Source organism: Lygodium microphyllum, chromosome 25 (assembly GCF_053477565.2).
Source record: "Lygodium microphyllum isolate KBCC chromosome 25, Lygodium_microphyllum_v1.1.10, whole genome shotgun sequence".
Taxonomy (NCBI): domain Eukaryota; kingdom Viridiplantae; phylum Streptophyta; class Polypodiopsida; order Schizaeales; family Lygodiaceae; genus Lygodium; species Lygodium microphyllum.
This window is the reverse complement of record NC_141159.1, coordinates 125,446,012-125,467,348: the sequence shown is the minus strand read 5'-3', so window position 1 is coordinate 125,467,348 and position 21,337 is coordinate 125,446,012. Positions and strand designations below refer to the sequence as shown.

General features: G+C 45.2%; 1 protein-coding gene across 4 annotated transcripts in view; it reads left to right on the top strand.

Annotated features, from left to right (window-relative positions):
• LOC148014706 (uncharacterized) overlaps window positions 1-21,337 on the top strand; it is a 244,136-nt gene that overhangs the window by 218,289 nt on the left and 4,510 nt on the right. For all 4 annotated transcript variants that reach the window (XM_087666958.1, XM_087666957.1, XM_087666959.1 and 1 more), the window contains exon 14: window positions 12,297-12,413. In XM_087666958.1, coding sequence (XP_087523084.1) covers window positions 12,297-12,413 — 117 coding nt within the window. The remainder of the gene's footprint in view (window positions 1-12,296; window positions 12,414-21,337) is intronic.

The following is a 21,337-nucleotide window of genomic DNA, read 5'->3' as shown; positions in this document are numbered from 1 at the left end:
GGCAAGGACATGATAGTCATGGACAGCAAGAAGATGATGCCTATGCTGAAAATCAGGCTGAAGATGTAACTGGGTAGCAAGGGAAAAATTGCTCTAAATGCCATACATGTAACACAAGTAGTTGATGAGCAATCATGTATAGAAGAACAAGAAGAAGAAAATGTTTTTAGTGACCAAGATGAAGAACCAAGAGATGCAGCTGTAAATGAAGAATCAAGAGGACTATGCAGTCAACCAAGATGATGCATATGACAATGAATTTAATGCTGAAGATGAAAGGGCTGAAGAAGATTCAATTGACCAAACAAGCATTGAGGATATGGAATCATTACATGATGACTTTCAGCAGCTCATACCTCATGTAGATGATGACTTATTGATTATGATAATAATTCAGCAGGCTTTCTTCATGATTATGGGGATGATACCTTGCATTATGGAGGTGTTGATGATAATGCTGATGATCTTTCATTCCCATATGATCTAGGGATTTACGTGAATGCATCTATGGATTATGGATGGGATTTATCACATCCTTTTGATCCTGGAGGTGATAATAACTTTAATGTAGAATACCTCACTTACGAAAGCTTTGATGATGGTTTTTCATTTTATTCGGGTGAGGTTAGCAGTGCTTTGATGGATGACAACCATTTTTTGGGGATTCCTTATGATCCGGGTTGATTTTGGGATGATTTCATGTGTCTTGGAACAAGCGATAGCTTGTTGTATAGAAATTCTGTGATGAATTAAATTTCCCTAACGCAATCAAAATATGGGTTTGAGGGTATAGGTTGATGCCTTGGATTACATATATTTCGTATCTACACCTCAAACACTTAATTTAGACACTTCAGCGAGAAGTTATGGGCATTTTACTTCAGCTACCTTATTCAGCCCTGCTCTCTGTTTCATGACTGTCACTCCTATCCTATGAAGACCATTTATTGAAGATCCACTTTTGGAGTTTATCATGGATTATGCAGTCTCCACTCTACCTTCTTATATGTTTCCATCGTTGTAATCAATGTAATTTCAGCTTTGAGGACAAAGCTTCTTCAGGAGGGGATGGTTTGTCATGTAGGAAATTTTGCCCCCCTATTTTGCCTTTGTAAATACCTTTATGAATCAAGGGATATACGTGTAAAGAAACCCTAATTAGGATTAGCTAGGGATTAGTTAGGGTTTACCTATAAAAGGAGAGATGGATATGGTAGAATACAACACTGAGGGAAGAGAGTGGAATAGACAGTGCCAAGAGTGAAACACGACACCCAATGCAATAGAGTGAAAGTGTAAGATGAAAGTACAAGGTATAACCCTTAAACCTTAGGGTTGTAAGAGGGTGTTCACACCTGAAGTGTGCAACACGATAAGTGCCTGTAAATGTGTAACATAGACACATAAAATAAAGAGAATAAATTTAGGGAAAAAAACCTCTCGTACAGAGAGTAAAAACTAGTGTCCTACTGATCATCGATACTCCTCTGTGAGTATAAGCGTGAGTGAAACCGAACAAACTCACCTAGAGTGAAGAGTGATCAAAATACAAGGGTCGTCTGCCACCAAAGGGGATCAAATTTAAAGCATCACGAAATGCTTTAAATTTGTCACAAGGAAGAGCTTTGGTGAAGATGTATGCCACATTATTGGTGGTAGGACAATAGACAAGGCTGATATCTCTTGCATGTAGCCTCTCTCTGACAAAGTGATAATGTATCTCAATGTGCTTTGTGCGTGCATGAAACACGGGGTTTTGTGCCACTGCAATGGCACTTTGATTGTGAGTTAAGAAAAGAGTAGGTTCCGTGATAAATACATCCAGATCAACTAGCAAGCATCTAAGCTATACACATTCAATTGTGGTAGTGAAAGCTGCCTTGTATTCTGCTTCACATGATGTGGCAACAAAGGACTATTTCTTGCTAAGCCAAGATACACAAGATCAGCCAAGAAAGAAACAATTGCCACTAGTGGAGTGACGTGAATCATAATCACTAGCCCAATCAGAATACTATAAGCATGTAAGTGCACTGGTCTCCCCTTGGGATAAAGCAATCCAAGAGATCTAGTACCCTGCAAGTAACGGAAAACACGCTTGATAGCTTGCAAATGTGATATGCGTAGCTGATGCATATATCTGCTTAGGGCTGAAACTACAAATTGTATGTCCGGCCTAGTGTTGCATAGGTAGATAAGGTATCCAACTGCTAAAGCATATGTGTGTATATTAAACAAATCACTGTCATCATGCAATGACAGCTTCAATCTAGGTTCCATTGGTATACAGACTGGCTTGCAATCCTGTAAGCTAAACTTCTCAAGGAGTTTACCAATGTATCTTGACTGTGATAAACCAATACCTCTAGCATCATGTATGAACTGAATGCTTAAGTAAAAATGCAAAGACCCGAAGTCTGACATCTCAAAAGTTTGCTGCGAATTTTATTTAAATGCTGAAATCTAATCAACATGTGTCCCTGTAAGTAAAAGGTCATCAACATATAGAACATATAGACAAATGATCAGCATGGATCCTCCCTCTTTAAATACATAAAGAGTAGACTCTGATGAGTTTTTTATAAACCCTTGCCTGAGTAAGAAGGCATCAATCTAAGAATACCAAGCTCTAGGAGCTTGTTTCAAGTCACATAAATCCTTTTTCAGCTTGCAAACCAAGTGTTTGGATCGTCAACTGCAAAACCAATGGGCTGCTGTACATATACTTCTTCATGAAGTTCCCTATATAAAAATGTAGTCTTTATATCTAATTAATGCACATTCCATCCATAATGGGCAGCCAAAGAAACCATAGACCTGATGGTAGTCATGCGGGAGGTAGGAGCAAATGTCTCCTCATAGTCAATGCCTTTCTTTTGTGCATAGCCTTTGGCTACAAGCTTGGTACTATATTTGTCAATGGATCCATTTGCATTCCTTTTCAACTTGTAGACCCATTTTGTTCCAATGGCTTTCTTCTCAATAGGCAAAGACACTAAATCCCATGTTTGATTCTTAATGATGGAATCAGACTCAGGTTGTATTGCTGCCATCCAATGCACACTATGTAGTGCATCCTCAAAACATTCAGGCTCCTCATCATCAACTGTATTTTCTGCCATAACAAACTCCATGGTATGTGCAGTATCATGTATACGAGCTTGCCTTCTAGTACGACCAGCCAAGGGAGCATCCAAATGACTATCTCTCATAGTCTGTAAATACCATCTAGGCATTTGTCTTGCCTACTAACTGTGCACAAGCTCTTGTTGAATTTCAGATTCAGCACTTTGCTGAATTTTCAAATCAGCCAATGGCTGATTTTCTGCATTTCACAGAGCAACTGGCTGAACATTAAGTTCACTTGGTGAAACTCTAGCTGAAGCACCAAATGAAATGGGCAGCATCCTTTCAAATACATCACTGGCAGCCTGATATGTGTCAAAACTAGCAAGGGATAATTCAGGTTTTTCATTGAAAAGTACATTCCTACTGACAAATACCTTTTTAGAGATAGGATCATATAGTTTGTATTCTTTGCTCTCACTGTTGTACCCCCCAAAAATGCATTTGACAGCCTTGTTATCCAACTTTTTTCTAAGTACCTTGGGAATGTGTGCATATCCAAGACACCCAAAAGTACGAAAGTGCCCAACAGAAGGTTTCTAGCTATTCCAAGCCTCAAAAGGTGTGACATTCTTCAATGCTTTGGTGGGGCATCTGTTTAAAAAGCACACATAACGGCTTCCATCCAAAAACTGTGTGGCAAGCTCTTTTCAGCATATGTCAGGCCATCTCCATGAGTAATCGATTCTTGCTCTCTGCAACCCCATTTTGCTGTGGAGTATAAGCAATAGTGAACTGATAAACAATGCCCTTTTGCTTCAAAAAAGAATTCATTATAGAGGATATATATTCCCCTCCTTGGTCCGAATAGAGAGTCTTCACCCTACAGCTAGATTGGTTCTCAACAAGTGCTACAAAAGCCAAAAATGCATCATACACTTCTCACTTTTTTACTAAAGAGCGTGCCCCCTTGTTTCTTATTATCTTGTGAAGTGCTTGGATTTCCACAGCTTTGCAAAGCATTCTTTGCTTGGCTGCCCTTGCTCTTCTATCATGCCATAAAAGCCTGCTCAGAGGCTATAACATCCACACCATTGTTTCTTCTTGTCTACTGCTCCTCTTAGAGAAAACTAACAAGCTGAAGAAAAGTAATCGGCTGTGAGGCAATCCTCATGGTGAGGTTCAAGGCCGTATGAAAGGCCAAGTACAAGGGCGGCAATGAATTCAATGTAGTAGATATCGATTGTGCATCTGAGTAATACTCATTAACATTTATAAGCTGCTTACACAACTCCTAATTTTTGTTTAGGTGATCTTGCATAGAATCACCCTCATCCATCTTGACTGTCTCAAACTCTTTATTTAAAAAAGAGATGCTGGTCTCATTCTAACCAGCAAACATCTGCTCCAAAGTCAGCTAGGTTTCTCGTGAAGTTGCAGACCGAATATGAGGGATGATAGACCGTCGAACTACTCAAAGCTGGACCCTACTGCTGGCTGTAGATCACAATAAGAGAAGACCAAGCTGAACTTAGCTCTAATACCAAATGCGAGATGAGGAGAGGATCGAAGCTTAGCTGAGAGTGTAGTAGACAATGTGGAGAGTGAAGTACGACACCCACCAATGTAATAGATTGAAAGTGTAAGATAAAAGTATAAGGTACAACCCTTAAACCTTAGGTTTGTAAGAGGGTGTTCACACCCGAAGTGTGTGCAACACGATAAGTGCCTGTAAATATGTAACATAGGCACATAAAATAAAGAGAATAAATCTGGGAAAAAAAACCTCTCATACGAAGAGTAAAAAGAGCCCCAGTGTCCTACTGATCACCGATACTCCTGTGTGACCATAGGTGTGAGTGAAACCCAACAAAAGCAACATCATGAGAAAATGAGAATCGATGCATTTTCACCAAAATGCATCCCTTACAAATATGCTCAAGAGGTCTCTGCAAGAGAGGTAAGCCATCTAGCATTTGTGTACGCTGCATAAGCATCAAACTGCCATAGTTGACATGCCCCATGCGAGCATGCCATAACTTTGCTTGTGACATAGGAGTAAGAGTAGATTCTAAATAGACCGAGTGATCAACCGAATAAACATCTAACTCAGAGTCCATGACATAATGTGCTAGTCAAAACCAAAGTCAAGAATTCTTTATCCTTGACCATACATTTGTAATCATCAAATGTGACTTGCATACCACACTTTGCCAAAGAAGAAATGGACAACAAATTTTTCTTTATGCTTGGCACATATAATACATCCTGTAAATGGAGAGCAGAGCCATCAATGGTTGTCAAAACAATCTCTCCAATACCTCTAACAGGTTAAGATGCATTGTTGGCACACTGCATAGACTTGCATTAGGAGCTGCAATAACATAGGAAAACAAATCCCTATGGGATATAATGTGCCTAGAAGCACCATTGTTAAAGAACCAAGTGCTAGCATCCTCAGTAGAGCTAAATGCTCTATCAGCCCAAGAAGAGTCATAACTACAAGTCTAGAAACTGTAGTCACGGTTTACAATAGAAGACGTGGACTCAGTAGCAGTAGAAGATGCATAAAAAACAAACATCCTTGACTCCTTCTCCTTGGCAATGCGCTTCTTACATTTTGTGATATAATGACTTGGCTTTTTGCAATAGTGGCACTTTTCCTTCTTGACTTACGTACCCCCCTGTTTCTTGCTGCTTTGTGAAGTACCTGAACTTCCAGAACTCTACGGAGCATCTTTAGACTAGATGCCCTTGCCCTTCTGCCTCGCTATAAAAGCTTGTTTAGAGGCGATTACATCCACCCCACTGTTCTTTCTTGTTTGCTCTTCTTCTAAGAGCAAACTAACCAATTGAAGGAAAGTAAGTGGCTGCGGGGAAATTCTCATGGTGAGATTTAGGGTCATATGAAAGGCCAAATAAGAGGGCGGCAATGAATTCAGAGTAGTAAAGATCAACTATGCATCCAAATAATACTCATCTACATTCATTAGCTGCTCACGCAAGTCCTGAATTTTGTTAAGATGATCTTGCATGGAATCACCTTTATCCATCTTCACATTCTCAAGCTCTTTCTTCAAAAAAGAGATGCGTGTCTCATTTTTTCCGGCAAACATTTGCTCAAGTGTCTCCCATGCTTCTCATGAAGAAGCTGTAGACTATATGTGCAGGATTATAGACCATTGAACTACCAATACAATTTGTGACAATGCTTGAGCATCCCGTGTGTCCCAAGCCTTTTGTGTTGCTGATCTTTGGGGAAGTGGTTGAGCTAGAGCGGGCCTTTGACCACGTCATCCTAGAGAAGGTGTTGCAAGAGCCACAACTCTAGGGCGAACTTCTGCACCACTAACATAATCCCTTTTTGCAATCAGTAGATTTTTCATCTTTAAAGACCATAGAGAATAGTTGTTGCCATCCAACCTATCCTCCTTGGATACATATGTGAATACATCACTCTGTCTCTAATTTCCCATGGTAAACGCCACCATTTCAAAGAGCACAAGGGCAAGAGCTAAAACTAGAACTTGGAAATCTGAAATTTTCCAGAAATTATAGCAAGCACCACACTGTAACTAACAAATCTGATCACACTTTGTCAAAATTGTCCAATGTACATGTTGTCCAATGGACAAACAATGCTTTGCAACACAAAAAATGTAAAAGCCCCAAAATTTTGTCGTTCAAAATGCACAATTTCAGTCTATTTCAGATTGAACCTGATGTACATATACCAATGTTTGCACTGAACTCTGGCCTAGATTTCAAGAAATTTCTGCAATAAGTATGTCCCAAACATGTCGGGTGTTGAGAAACCCTTCACCCTTCACTCGCAGTTTGCATTTTTGCGTTTCTGTGTTTTGCGTTTAGGGTTTGCAGCCCCAAAAAAGGATGCCATCCAAGATTGACTGTGCCTATTTATAGGCCACTCTCATTCATTCCTCAGGGCTGATTCATTGAGTCCGTCACCTCTTCTCTCTAGCCTCTCCACTACCCTCATACCCCTTCAGGAGGACATTGCAGTTCGTGGCTTGTGGCTATCTTCTTCCTTGTGCTACGTCACCCTTGTTCCTTGTATCACATTCACTCCATGATTTAGATCTTCATCATTCCATTCATTAGAGTTTCGTCTCTCTTCTCTATTCTCCTCCATGTTTGCTGAGCTCACTCCGTGTTCCTCCCTGCTAACCCTACTATCTCGCTGGTACGTCATCTTTTGACATGGTATCAGAGTTGGATCTGCTCAAACAGCGGCAAAGATCCTCCACTCCAGTGAAGGCAAAGACTGGTGGCGGGTTCGCCTTCCACTTCTCTTCTTCTTCCGTTGCATCAAAATCTCGTTTTTGCAGATTTCAAGTGTTTCAGCTTGCTGCCCACACCCCGTTCACGGAGGACATCTCAGCCGAAGCTGTCCATTGCTATCTCCATCAGTTGGCGCTTGATTTCCAACCCTCTTCACACGGTTTGGAGTTGATTTTAGTCAGGCGACTGTTGTTCCTATGCAGACCTGCTGCCGTATAGCCTGCCACGTCATCAGAGTCCTACTGCCTGCGTTTTTAGTCTTTCTCTCTTGTAGGTTGTCATGTCTGCGTTTTTAGTCTTTCTCTCTCCTGCTGCCTGCGTTTTTAGTATTTCTCTCTCTTGCAGGCTGTCCTGCCTGCGTTTTTAGTCTTTCTCTCTCTTCCTGTCCTTCCTGCGTTTTTAGTCTCTCTTACACTGCCCTCACACCCCTTGAGGTGGACATTGCGGTTCGTGGTTCATAGTGGCTAACCTCATCCTTCTTCAACAAGGCACACTGGTATCCATGGCTTCTTTACCAACAGATGTCCAGACTACTGGGTGCTCCTACTGTGGCATCACTGGACATACCACCGATGCTTGCTGACTTCGACCTTTGCTTCCCACCTCCCTAGAGTATATGCATCTTTCACTAGGCACTCCTTGTGTCACCTCTCATTTTTGGGCCACAGAGGAGAGTACTATGCTCAAGGCAATAATATGCATCCGATGTGCACTAAGTTCTTTTAAGCACATGGAGGATCGATTGGCACTATGACCTCTTGGAGATCGTCGCAATGCCAATGGCAGTCTTCTCCCACTTATTTTCAGATACAGTGGCTTCCACAACCTACGGATCTGCAGTCGGCTCCATCGAGAGACTGTGATTGTTTGATACCGTCTCCTCGTTAGTCTGCTCCTTCGAGAGGTAGTGGCTGCTCGACTCCTTCCTTTCTTCGGCTACCCAGTCTGGTCCGTTGAGCGACAGCAACTGTTGCTCACCTCTTGCATATTCTGAGCCCCACCCTTGACTACTCAAGTTCAAGAGGCTACCTCTAGGAGCTCTTTGGCATCCTAGATACCTTCTTCGGCATGACCGGCGGCACTTCTTTCGTCATCAGACATTTCGAAGTCCATGATCCATGAGTTTTTGGATTCCCTATCTACTTTAGAGGGGGATTCAAAGGGGGATGTTATTTCTTTGCCCTCAGAGGGGGCATCTACTTCTTATTCGACTTCAGCGGGACCCCCTCCATCTCCCACCTCAGAGGGGGAATCTACTCCACATGAAGTTCTTCACCCATCCTCTACTTTCTTGTGGTGGCTGTCTTCGACTAGTCGTCTCTTCTACTGATACCCAGGATCTTCAGGTACCACCTAGATTGGGACCTCGAAGGTTCAGCCACGACTTGGTGACGAGGCCTTCGTATTCCTTCCAGCATGGATACACAGAGCTAGTGGCTTCTCTCTCGAGGTTGTGTTTCAGGTTGTTGACATCTAGGAGCAGAGATAGCTTACATGGGCAAAAGTCCCTATCTAAAATTCAAATTTTGAATTTTAGAAATGAATAGATATCTCCTTTTACGTCCTTGTTGATGAGGTGGCGGGCTGTAGGTGGTGATGATGTCGGGGCCTGGCATTGATGGCAGAGCTGGAGCAGGAATAGATAGCGTTGGCGGGCAGCGGACCAGGCAGCACTTAGGCATAGTAGCTCTGGCAGCGTTGGTGGCGGACCTGTGGCAGTGCTCCAAGCTGGCGGCATTGCAGGCACAGGCGGGTGGAGCAAGAGGCACAGCTTGCTATGCTATAGGCAGTGTTGGAGCAAGGCAAAGGCAAGTGCGGTGAGGCTAGCTGTTGACAACTGCAACATAGGTAGCATTGCAGGCTTGAGGTAGCAGGCTTGCAACGGATTTGACGAGTGTACCTAGTGTGTGAACGGCTGACATAGCCGGGAGCAAAACCAGGGTGTGGCTCAGTTGAGCTATGAGTTGTCAGTGCTGCTGGTATAGGACTGCATAATGTGAGAGACTGAGTTGAATGTGTGCTCTGATACCAAATGTGAGAGATGGGAAAGATCGAAGAGCTCAGCTAAGAGTACATAGTTGACAGTGAAGAGAGTGTGAGAGTGAAGACACAACTCCCAATGCAATAATCAAAAGAGTAATGTGTAAGTACTAAGTACAACCCTTAAACCTTAGGTTTGTTAATGTGCGTTCACACCCGAAAGGTATAAAACACGATAAGTGCTCAAACAGTGTAACATAAGCACATAAAATAAAGAAGAATATAACTAGGGGGAAAAACCTCTCATAAGGAAAGTAAAAAGTGCCTTAGTGTCCTAATGAGGATCATCAACACTCCTCTATGAGCGTAGGCATGAGTCAAACCCAACAAGCAAGGGATCTTCAGTGATGAAAGTATGCCAAAAAATACAAACTCACAAGCATTGCACGAGTTCAAAGAAATAAAGAAAGCACATATAGAAAATATCAATAGTAACCAGAGTGTAGTGTTAAGAACACAACACTCGAATGCACATGAAGCCTCTCTAAAGTTGAGCAATGTATCAGAAAGTGAAAATATGGACCAAAAACAACTAGAACCATCCTGAAATATTGTTGCCCAGCCCTGCACAAGGACAGTCAAAATGGAGAGGCTGATGGCAAAATGCAGTTAGTAACTGCGGTAAATGCAATTGACCTGCAGGAAAACAGGTCGCCTCAGCTTGCTATCCCCAAAGTGCAAGAGAGAAAGGGTTAGGAATAGGCTCCCAACCCTAAAAAAGGCTGTATAGAAAAGATCAATAGTAACCAGAGTGTAGTGTTAAGAACACAACACCCGAATGCACATGAAACCTCTCTAAAGCTGAGCAGTGTATCAGAAAGTCAAAATATGGACCAAAAACAACTAGAACCAGCCTGAAATACTGTCGCCCAGCCCTACAAAGGACAAACAGTCAAAATGGAGAGGCTGATGGAAAAATGCAGCTAGTAACTACAGTAAATGCAGTTGACCTGCAGGAAAACAGGTCGCCTCAGCCTGCTATCCCCAAAATGCAAGAGAGAAAGGGTTAGGAATAGGCTCCCAGCCCTAGAAAAGGCTAAAGACTGAAAACGCAGATGATAATGTGCAAAACATTGATGGAAACAAGCTGAAAATTAGCAGAAGATGGTCATCCACGTGTAAATAAGTTGTTGCTGCAGTCAAAAACAGGTCCAATCAGCAGCAGAAAGCCAAAAATCAGACCTGAAACAACAGAAAATAGCAGCAAAAACCTTGATCCTGAAATCTAATACCATGTTAGAAGTGGTTGCGGTAATGGAAGTTTGGAAAACTGCTGTAATAGATTGTTAAACACAGGAGGAAGAGAAAAGAGAAACTTTACAAAAGAAAAGAACACTGCACAACGAACTCAAAAGCAAGAGATACTCAAGAAATGGAATCCATATTCCAAGACATGACTCACGAGACAGTATAGATCCAATGTGAGTCATTGGCTGTGAAGGCACTAGCATTGGCTTCCTCTCTCCACCAGAACCTGTAGGTGGTAAAGCACATGCTATATCTGTGGAGGAGGGAATGGCCAGAATATATAGGCCAAATCCATGCCATAAATGACGTCAGTTTGGTCGATATTAAATGCTGGTTGGCCAATAAATGCCTCAAATACCATGAAAATGACAACATAAAATGCCTAAAATATCTAAGATGTGCCCAGTCCACTCTAGCATGCAGAGACTCACACATGAACTGACATATTTGCTAACATGTATACCAACTTAATCTTGCCTGCCAACAACCAGTTGGCTCTAATACCAGTACTAAGGGACGAGTTTCAAGGAACCAAGAGTCAACAAACATAAGAGATCTTAAAGGTGGAGATGATCCTCTTGTGCATATGCTACATCAATAATTATGATGTATTTGGGTGGCTAACATGTGTACCAACTTAATTGTGCCTGCCAACGACCTGTTGGCTCTAATTCCAATACTAAGGCATGAGTTTCAAGGAACCAAGAGTCAACAAACATAAGAGATCTTAAAGATGGAGATAATCCTCCTGTGCATATGCTACATCAGTAATTATGATGTATGTAAGTGGTGGGGGGTTTGCTTGGGAGAGCTTTCCATGAAAGAATCTAGATTGCAATCCATTCTGTATGCAATCTTGCTCACTCCCTCACTGTGTTGTCAGAATGCGCATGTCCTTTTGAAGGTCAATCCATGATCAGCCACCAATACCCCTGTTCTTGATCATTGGACCACAAACCACCAATTTGAGTGTTCAAGCTCTCCATATTGATAGTGATGGAGGAATAGGAGAAATGAAGGGGCGAGGGCCTTGGGGGGGGGAGTCAGTTTGAGTGACAGTATGCGACTTGGCATTTGCCCACCAACCACTGGTATGTCAGCACTTGTTTGACTACCACATAACTACTTTGCCAGCTTGTGCCTGGCCAACTATACATCTATACCCAAATTTCCTTGGGTGGTGCCTGGCAATTACGACCATGCTGGCAATATTCTGCATAGTGATGCAGGCAACTCCTTAGGTATCTATACTCAAAAAGGTATTCAGATGGAAATTCTTTGCTAGTTGTGGGAAGATTTTATTTCCTTTCCTTTGTAGTTGCAAGTTTGTTGAAGCATAATTCATTCTTGTGTTCTTTTCTATTTCCCTTCTTAATTACATTCTGACATTGAACATCATGAAACTGTCGAGCTTAACAAAATAGGTTCTCAGGTTCAAGTTGGTTTACAGTGGGGTTTAGTACATCAAAATCGCAGTGTAAGTTGAAAGAAACTTAAAAGTATAATGTTGAGCTTCTGTCCCTATGTTAATTTATTTGTGCTAGATATTATCATCATGGGAGTCATGCTTAAGAGTTGTACCCTGAAGATTAAAATTATAACATTCAGCTTTCTAATTTCATATCAATCATTTGTGCTAGATATCGTCATTATGGACTTTGGGAGCGATATTCAGAGTTGTACCCTGAAACAGATCTTGTGTACACTATTGGAATAAATGACTGGAAACGTGACTGGTTTTATGCTCATGTTTGCAGGTTTTAATATCACCCTCAATATTTTCTTGTATCAGTGGCATCTCTTGTTTCATTCAGTTTTAGGTTGTGGTACAACTGGATTATTTTTAACATTGGCTATCTTGTCTCTTGCGATTGAAGTGTGTGTAAACAACTCTCGTAATAAAGAAGTGGAAGGCTGTTTTGTCTCTTCTAAACATGTAACCAGTCAAAAAATGAAAAAACTCAACGATGATCTAAGATTTAAGAAAATAGTTGCACTTATTGTGCCAATTAAGAAAACTGTTTGTATGCAAGACCAAAGAGCTATGAGTGTGTGCACATTCTTACTTCAAATGCATGAATATCATGTGCAAATTAAGAAAACTGTCTGTATGCAAGACGAAAGAGCTATGAGCATGTGCACATTTCACTTTGAATGATGAGTTGGTGTGCATTCCAAGCACCTGCTTCCAAGATCAAATGCTTCAAGTACTTCTAAAACTTCAGGACACCAATGTCTGTTTATCAATGATCTCCAAGGATGTCAGGCTCATACGATGCAGAAGGTTATGTCACCACACATGTACATGGAGCCAGGTTTTACCCTTTTGATCATGAATTATGGATCGATGTAGCAAGAAAGCCACCTAGGAGGAACTAGCCAATTGAAGAACAAGTACCATCCACCCCTTGGTGGATGAGAGGATATTCCAAGGAAAGTTGATGCTGCCATTGTGGACAAAAGGGATATATGGCTTTTAATGTCTGAGATATCAGCTATAAACACAAGCTGAAAGCAAAGAAGGCAGAATCAAAAGTGAATTAATAGTTGAACTGATAGGCTACAGGTAAAGGGCCACACAACTTGATTCTTTTGACTCATGCACAAGCTTTCTAAGATTATCCATAGAGCTAAGGTCAATCGCAAGACCGTATACTCTTGGAGAAGAATGATAGAATTGTCTCCTTGCATTATCATCTTTGGGAAACTAATAGTTTGCCTTGATGATTATTGATCATTTCAACTTTGAAGTGAATGTCCTCATTATGAAAAAATCATCTGATTTCTACTCATAAATGCAGGGAATAACTATGTATCTGGGGCACTCCATGTGGCTTTTCTTTCTTAAAGAAGAGAAAATATTCTATTAGACCCCTAGGAACAAAATATCTTAAGGCAAAATGCAAAGTATAAAGCAGTCCTATAAGGGACTTCCATATCAAAATATATGTAACAAGGGGAAGTCTATTGAAAAGCTTGAATGAATAACCAGTCAGAAGGTCTACAATTTCAGACCATGAGGGTTTGAAAAAGGAAGACAATGCAAGAAACCCATGTCTTGAGAAAAGCATCTCTCCTCCTCATCGTCTCTTAACTGCCCTGTATCCTCTGCCGTCTCCCAAAAAGGGTATGCACAATCTCTATCCAAATCTTGGAGAGTGTCTCTGTAGTAGATATGTCCAAAAAATTAATAGCTTGGCTACATCGAGCTATTGAGTTCTGTTCTGGGGGAGAGAGCTATAGACAATTGAGCATTTGACTTCCCATCTGAGAGTTTGAGGAGTTGTTGGATGTAGAGTTTGCAGATGGCACAGCTGCTTACCTACACGGAGGTGAAGAAAATTTTAGAGCCTTTGTTGGTGATGGAGGTCTTTTGTTAAAGCTTCAGGAGTCTTATTAATTTGCTCAAAAATGGTAGCCAAGTGAAATTCTCATGTGGTTTCCAATCTAGCTCCTAAGTGTCACAACCCTAGCATACATGGAATGGCACATTAGCGAGATACTTGGGCTGTCATATGGGCATTGATATTTCTTCAGAGACAGATTTGGCACCTTTACTACTGGGTGTAAGGCAGAATCTATTGTATCGGAGCACAGCAAGACTATCACTAGCAGGTAGAGTGGTATATATTACTTTGTCTACTGATCATGCGTTGAAGACATTATTCAGTGCTGGGCAGCCTCTTTCTTGCCCTCTACAACCTGCATTTTGCAGGGTAGGCTGCATGGCAGGTCTGCTCATGTTTGTCTCTGCATTCGGCAGTCCCTCCTGCGCAGGAATTGGTGCTTTCCCCCATTCTTTTACCAGCAGGACCCATCAGTTATCCTGGGTGGCCATCTTCCAGCCAGGGTGGCCAGTATTCTGCCGTGAGAGTCCATTATTTGGACCTGGTGCACCTCCCAGATCAAGGCGGGGATCCATCTATTCCTGGGCAGTACTCTTTCAGACCTGGGCAGCATTCTTCCTAACCTGGGTGGCAGGTAAACAGGCCTGGGTGACCATTTAGACCCTTTGGGGCAGCCTCGTTTTCAGGCCAGCAGCAGGGCAGAGCAGCAGGGCAGATTTGCGTTTATTGCAGGTACACCATTTCTGGGCGCTCCTAGTACACTACCAACCCCTAGATTGGGTGTGTTTACAAGCTGAAGCCCTAGTTTCTTCTGCATTTGCTGCTCGTTCTTTTCGGGTAACCATTTAGAGCTTTTGGGGCAGCCTCGTTTTCAGGCCAGCAGCAGGGCAGATTTGCCTTTATTGCAGGTACACAATTTCTGGTCACTCCTAGTACACTACCAACCCTTAGATTGGGTGTGTTTACAAGCTGAAGACCTAGCTTCTTCTGCATTTATTGCTCGCTCTTTCTACCCAGCATTGTGTATTCCCTTCGGCATCAGATAATCCCCATCTACCTTGTCTAAGTAATCCCCATCTACCTTGTCTAAGTTAGTCTTCTTTTGTACCATGGCTGGCAGACCTCGATTATCTCGAGGGCACCTCTTATTGGTCGTTTTCATTCTAGTGACAATACTTCTTTGTTTTCTTGTAGGTACTAATTGAAGAATATCTATGGCCAACGTGTATGCTTTGGAGGATCATGTGGTTCAGGATGATTCAGACTGATCACCATCTTAGCTCTCTTTCACACTATATTCTTCTGGGGCTTTTAGTCCCCGATTGGCATTGATGGCATCTTTTGAGCAGGTGCCAGTCCTACCCTCTCTATGTGTATCCAATAAGCTGGAATGGGGCGAAGGACCGTCTATGATCGTGCTACATGGAGTGCCTCCTTGATGACTGTGATCTTTGGGATTTTGTTACTGTCCCTACCATGAATCCTCACGATGGTGTGACCATGGATTCAACAGTTTTATGGGATCGGTTGAATGCTAGAGTTGGCTCTTTTCTCTTTTTAAGTTGTATAGATTCTGTTCTCGTGCATGCTAGACGTATCTACAGCACCGCCAGGGTTTGTTAGAGATTGGCATCTCTCTACCGGATCCAGACATTTGGGCATCGGTTATCTCTTGAGTTGAAGCTATGACAACTTTTTGTTAGAGATTCCCCTATGATGAGGGATCACATCCACATGATAGAGGAGTTTCGGGATGAGCTTGCATCCCTTGATATGAACATTGCTTTGGAGGACCTAGCTCTAACACTTCTCTCACATCTTCCATCACTGACATGTGATGTGTTTTGCATCAATCTTCTTACTTCTTGTAGTTATGAGACTCTTACTTGGGAGGAGCTAGTCCCATTGGTGCTTGAGCAGGATGCGTCATAGTAAGATTCTTGTGGAGCCCGTGCACATGGCCATGCTTATGCGGCTTATCTTCAGGTACAGGACAAGCCAAGCAGAAGAAAGAGAAGAGGAAGAAGTTGGAGATAGAGCTGGCACTTCTTCTCTTGAGCATTAGATAGAATCACCTTCTTTAGCAAGGAAAGTGGTGATTGCCAATTGGGTTCTTCTCATGACCATGTGGTACATCACTTCCTATTGGATCTTTTGGACAGTCGAGCTCCTACCAACGCGCTGCTGCCCTCGCCCCCATAACCCCGTCGAACTACGCCCCCGCTGACTGGCCATCACGCCTCCCTCGTCCCTCTCGCATGCCTCCTCTCCATTGCACTGCCCCTCCCTTCTCGTCATCAAGTTGCACCTCCCCCTCCTTGCCATCACACTGCACCCCTCCCTCCTCGCCATCACGCTGCCCCCCCTCCATGCGTCCCCCGCCCTGTGGCTCCTGCCATCATGCTATGACCCCCCCTTCCCCCCTCCCAGTGGTACCTCAACCGCGTTCTCTCCCATCTCCACCCTACGGCCACTTGCCTACAGGCCTCCCACATCGTCATCCGTGGTGCCCGGCACCTCTATCGATATCAGAAAACAGAAATCCCCCCCCCCCTTTCTCCTCGCCATCGCCCTCCCCCCTGGTTGCTCCCTCCATTTGCAGCAACACTCCCCCCTCCGGCAATATAGTAGTTTGGTAGGCTCTTTGTAGGGAAGTGCAATGGAAACCTCTAGTCAGGCGTCGGTGCATTCTACAAGTGCCCCCCAATCAAACACCTTGGCGTTGTTCTCTTTGAGGAACAGCTCTTGGCCGTCCGCGCCACAGAGCTGGAGCTTAAAGTAACAATGATTTTCGATCAGGTAATCGGACAGTCTCCAGCCAGGGCCTAGCTTTGCCATTGGCTCCACTCCACGTTGCGCATTGGCACAGCACAAATCGTGGAGGCAGTCCTCATGGGCCGTGGGATCTTCATGGTTCGTCTCACCTCTGCGGACGCAGCTCATGAGTTAGTGGAGAGCTCACCTGAGATTCCACACCAAACCCCCCTCTCCCCCCACCTTCCGTGCCCCCCCACTAACCCGGGCCCACACCTCCCCCTTCGAAGGCCACTAGCCTCTCCCACACTCGCCATGTACCTCCAACCATCCCATGATCCCTCGATCTTCTTCCCCCTCCATCACCTTCCTTGCTGAGGACCCCCCTGATCCACCCCCGATTCAGGTGATCCCTCCCAGACCCACACCCCCTTCTCCCACAGGAGGTGATGAGCCACACACGCCTCCATCCTCCTCGCACCAGTAGTTCTCCCCCTCCCACACAGCCACCAGCTCATCTGCCCCTGTTGCCCGTCACACTTTCCCGAGACAGGCACAGCTATTGCCACAGGAGTTCTTCTGCAGTGACCCATGGTCCTACCTAAGAGTTGCGGAGCGCGGAGAGTTTCCACTATCTCTAGAGGTGGGGATCTTCGTGGTTTGTAAGTCAAGGATGGGCAAGGTCCATCTACTAGCACCACCGGATGGACCAAACTATGCTTTTTTCTTTTAGTCCTTCCACTCAGGGGATTGGACGACGACACAGATAGAGGAGTTGAAGAGTCAGGTGGAGGACCACATCTCCCAGTGGATGGGAGATAAAGGACTGTGCTGCAGTGGCCTAGTTGCATGATGGACATTAACTGGTGGGTTGGTGCTGAGGTTCCACACTTGAGCATCATCTTTCGAGCCCCTCCACAGTGGAGAGCTCCACGGGATGTGATCGAGTGGCCCCTAGCACAAGCGGCCTGTTTCTACTAGTGTACAGAGTCACAACTCTTAGCATGGCTAATAGATGCATTGATAGTACCACCTAGAACATCTATCACCCCTATGGTCCAGCCGAGGGCCACCATGGGGGATTGGAGTTCACCATCCAGACCTGCAGCAAAGCGCACTTGCATGCCCCATAGTTTCTCCTCCTCTTCAGCAGCTTCCATGGCGAATAGATACCTACTCGGTCAGTCACATGTTTCCCCGTGAGCTTACACCTTGCATTCTAGAATGTGAACAGTCTCTACTACAGTGGGGCACGTGGTTCTAGAAAGTTGATTGTTCGGCAGGAGCTACAGCCTGCCCTTGCCGGACGGATTGACATTCTACTTCTACAGGAGCAAAGGCTCACGCCCATCCAAGCCCAGCGAGGCAGCCATATAGGCTAGGCAGCACAGTTGAGAGGAGGAGAGAGCACTACGGCGGGACCTCGCAGCCATGCAGAGACTATTACAGGAGACACCAGGGGACCCACCCTCCACACACAAGAGGCACGCATGCGAGCAGCTATTGCTGGCTTAGAGGATAGGTGCTCAAAGTTCTCTTTACGCACCTCCACAGCTTTCTGGGCGCGGAAGGGGGATACGATGTGCAAAGTTTTTCCAAGTGCACCAGTCTAGCACCTCAGGAGAGCAGATATGCAACCTTCGAGATCAGTATAGGAAGATTCGTTCTAGCCCAGACGAGGTGATGGAGATTGCCACCGACTACTACAGGCGCCTTTTTCAATAGGAGACAGCTTCAGCTAGAGGACAGCGATGTAGGCAACGGGTCTGGGATCACATCCCGTCCCTCGTCACAGAGGAGATGGGACGCTCCCTTCTAGCCCCCTTCACAAAGAAGGAACTAAAGAAGGCTTTCCATACATAGGATGGGCAGAAATGCCCAGGAGAGAATGGCCTCTCTAAGGCATTCTTCACCACCTACTGGGAGGTAGTGAAGGACCCCCTATACTGATGGCCTTCTAGGAGATTTTCACTTCAAGACAGATGCCAGGGAGTCTTTCGGCAGGCCTTATCAGTCTTCACCCCAAAGGGGAAGACCAGTTGGAGCTTTCCCAGTGGAGACCAATCACCTTATTGTCAGTGACCTATAAGGCACTAGCAAAGATGATTGGTAGGCATCTACGCCCTATGCTTCCAGATATCATCCATGACACATAGACAAGCTTTGTCTAGGATAGGAGCATCCTAGACAATGTATTCACCTTCTTTGAGGCGACAGAGTGGGCACAGCACAATGGACAAAGACTGGTTGCACTACTCTTGGATTTCGAGAAAGCTTATGATAGGGTGAACTGGGATTTCCTGGAGGGCACCATGGTGAGGTTGGGTTTCCCCTAGGCTTGGATTCGCGGGGTCTCCGCACTTTATAGATCAGCCACTAGCAGGGTTCTCATAGGTGGTAGGCGAGGGGTGGAGTTTCAACTGGAGAGATCGGTCCGACAAGGCTGCCCCCTTGCCCCGTACCTGTTTCATCCTCTTTACAGAGGCGATGTCTCATTTCCTCTCAGGTCGTGTGAGCGGATTACACAGCCTCCGACTTCCCGTGAGGGAGGAGATTGAGTTGTTAGACTCAGAGTTTGCAGATGATATAGCACTCTACATAGAGGACGATGAGTTGATGCTAGAGAGAGTGAGGTTGGCTCTTGAGGTGTTTTGTTCTGCAGAGCAAGAGCGAAAATCGACTGGCCAAAATTGGTTGGTTTCCTCACTGACCTGGACTCTAGCACGGAGTGGGGCGTCCACCTGGGATTTAGATGTGTGAGAAGAGGGCAAACCGTCCATTACCTAGGGTTCCAGGTGGGACTCCACATCACTCGTGCCCAACAGTTTCTCCCGATCCTCGATTCTATTCGGAGGAAGTTGACCTATTGGAGTACGGCTTGCCTCTCACTAGCAAGCCGAGCCCTAGTGGTTAACCAGGTCCTCCTAGCGATGGCGTGGTACATCGTCTCGTGTTAGTGCTTCTCCTCATCCTATGTAGTGTAGCTTCGCCACCTAGTGCAGAATTTCCTTTGGTCCAGGTCAGGACGGTTCCAGGGATTCCAGGGCCAAGGTGGCGTGGGCGACCATCATACGGCATCGGTTAGAGCGAGGCCTAGGGATCATAGATCCAGAGTATCAAAGTATGACCCTCTTGGGCAAGCTAGTTGTCCACAGTCTCACACCAGGAGGGCAGACATGGAAGGTCCTATTGCAAGAGGGTCTTCAGGACTGTAGACCAAGGCTTGGCGGTGAGTGGAGGCCGTCCCTGAGATGGATCTTCACGTCAGCTTCGATCACCGCGCCCAGATCACCTTTCCTGCGCAGCTTGATCCGCGTGTGGCAGGGACTCCGCAAGGCCCTAATCCAGAGCCCTCCAGGTTGCGAGGAGGAGATAGATCGTCAGCCGGTCATCTAGAATCCCCAAGTCAAAGATCCGGAAGGAGCACAGCTTGGCGAGCCCCCCCACATCCAATGGGCTGGCTGGGAGACTGGCCCGGCTTGTACCATCAGAACATGGCGCGAGGTGTACAGGATGGTGGATGAGGAGGTGCTGCAGTGAGTATCAGATTGCGAGAGAGGAGTGGGGCTGAGAAGAAGGGAGATAGATGCAGCAATACCTCATGAGTGGCTTCCCCCCCCAAGACGAGAGCCCGGGGAGGTATGGGCCACTAGGTTCTCACCAGCAGGCATCCCCCTACAGGTGGCACGTAGAGTGGGTGGCGCTCCACCTAGGACCTTCTTCACCGTACAGGAGGGAGGGCGTCTGACCCTTGACAAAGGGTAGTAGGATGAGGGGTTAGCTATCCTCTCATGGAAGAGAATGCGGGTAATTGGCCTTTAGGGGAAGACATGGCGATTGGACCCTTTTGTCTTCTGGTAGGAGCTTAGGGAGTGGCGCCTTGCTAGATCTGGGAGAGCATGCGGCTTGATTAGTTGAAGTGGGACCTGGGAGAGTGACTATGGCTGGCCACAGCAGTCGCCAAGAAGCCACCGAGGTTCCTGGAGTACACTGCCAGGATTGGTAGACACGTATTGATGCAGGAGGATATGGATTGGGCGTCGTCACGTAGCAGGCACTGGGCGAAGCACGGCATCATGGAGCCTTTCCGATGGACCTTTTGGCATCGCCTATGGGATAGTTGGAGGCTGAGGAGGGTATCGTATTTCTTATGGTTGCTGGCACATGGAGGCTTAGCAGTGGGAAGTTGGCTTGTCCAGATGTAGAAGAAGAGAGGTTGTATGCATTGCACACAACAGCCTCTGGAAACACCAAAGCACTGCCTTTGGTCGTGTGAGGCGGCGCAGCTCGCATGGAGAGGTGCTTGCCGCATCCTTCGCCGTATAGCACCCAGCCTTGGATATATCTCATGGGGAGCTTTCTGCTGGCAGGTAGTCAACCAGGGCCGCCGCCTTCTATATGAGGTCGGGATGCAGGACACGATATTCATTATCGAGGCAGGGTCATGCCCAGTGGTGGATTTGGAGGCTCTACCCATCCACCAGGTACTAGTGCCCACAGCAAACCACTCTAAGGTATGGGAGATCATAGGGAGTCTTACTAGTTGGCATATCTGGAAGACGCGGTGTCAGGAGGCTTTC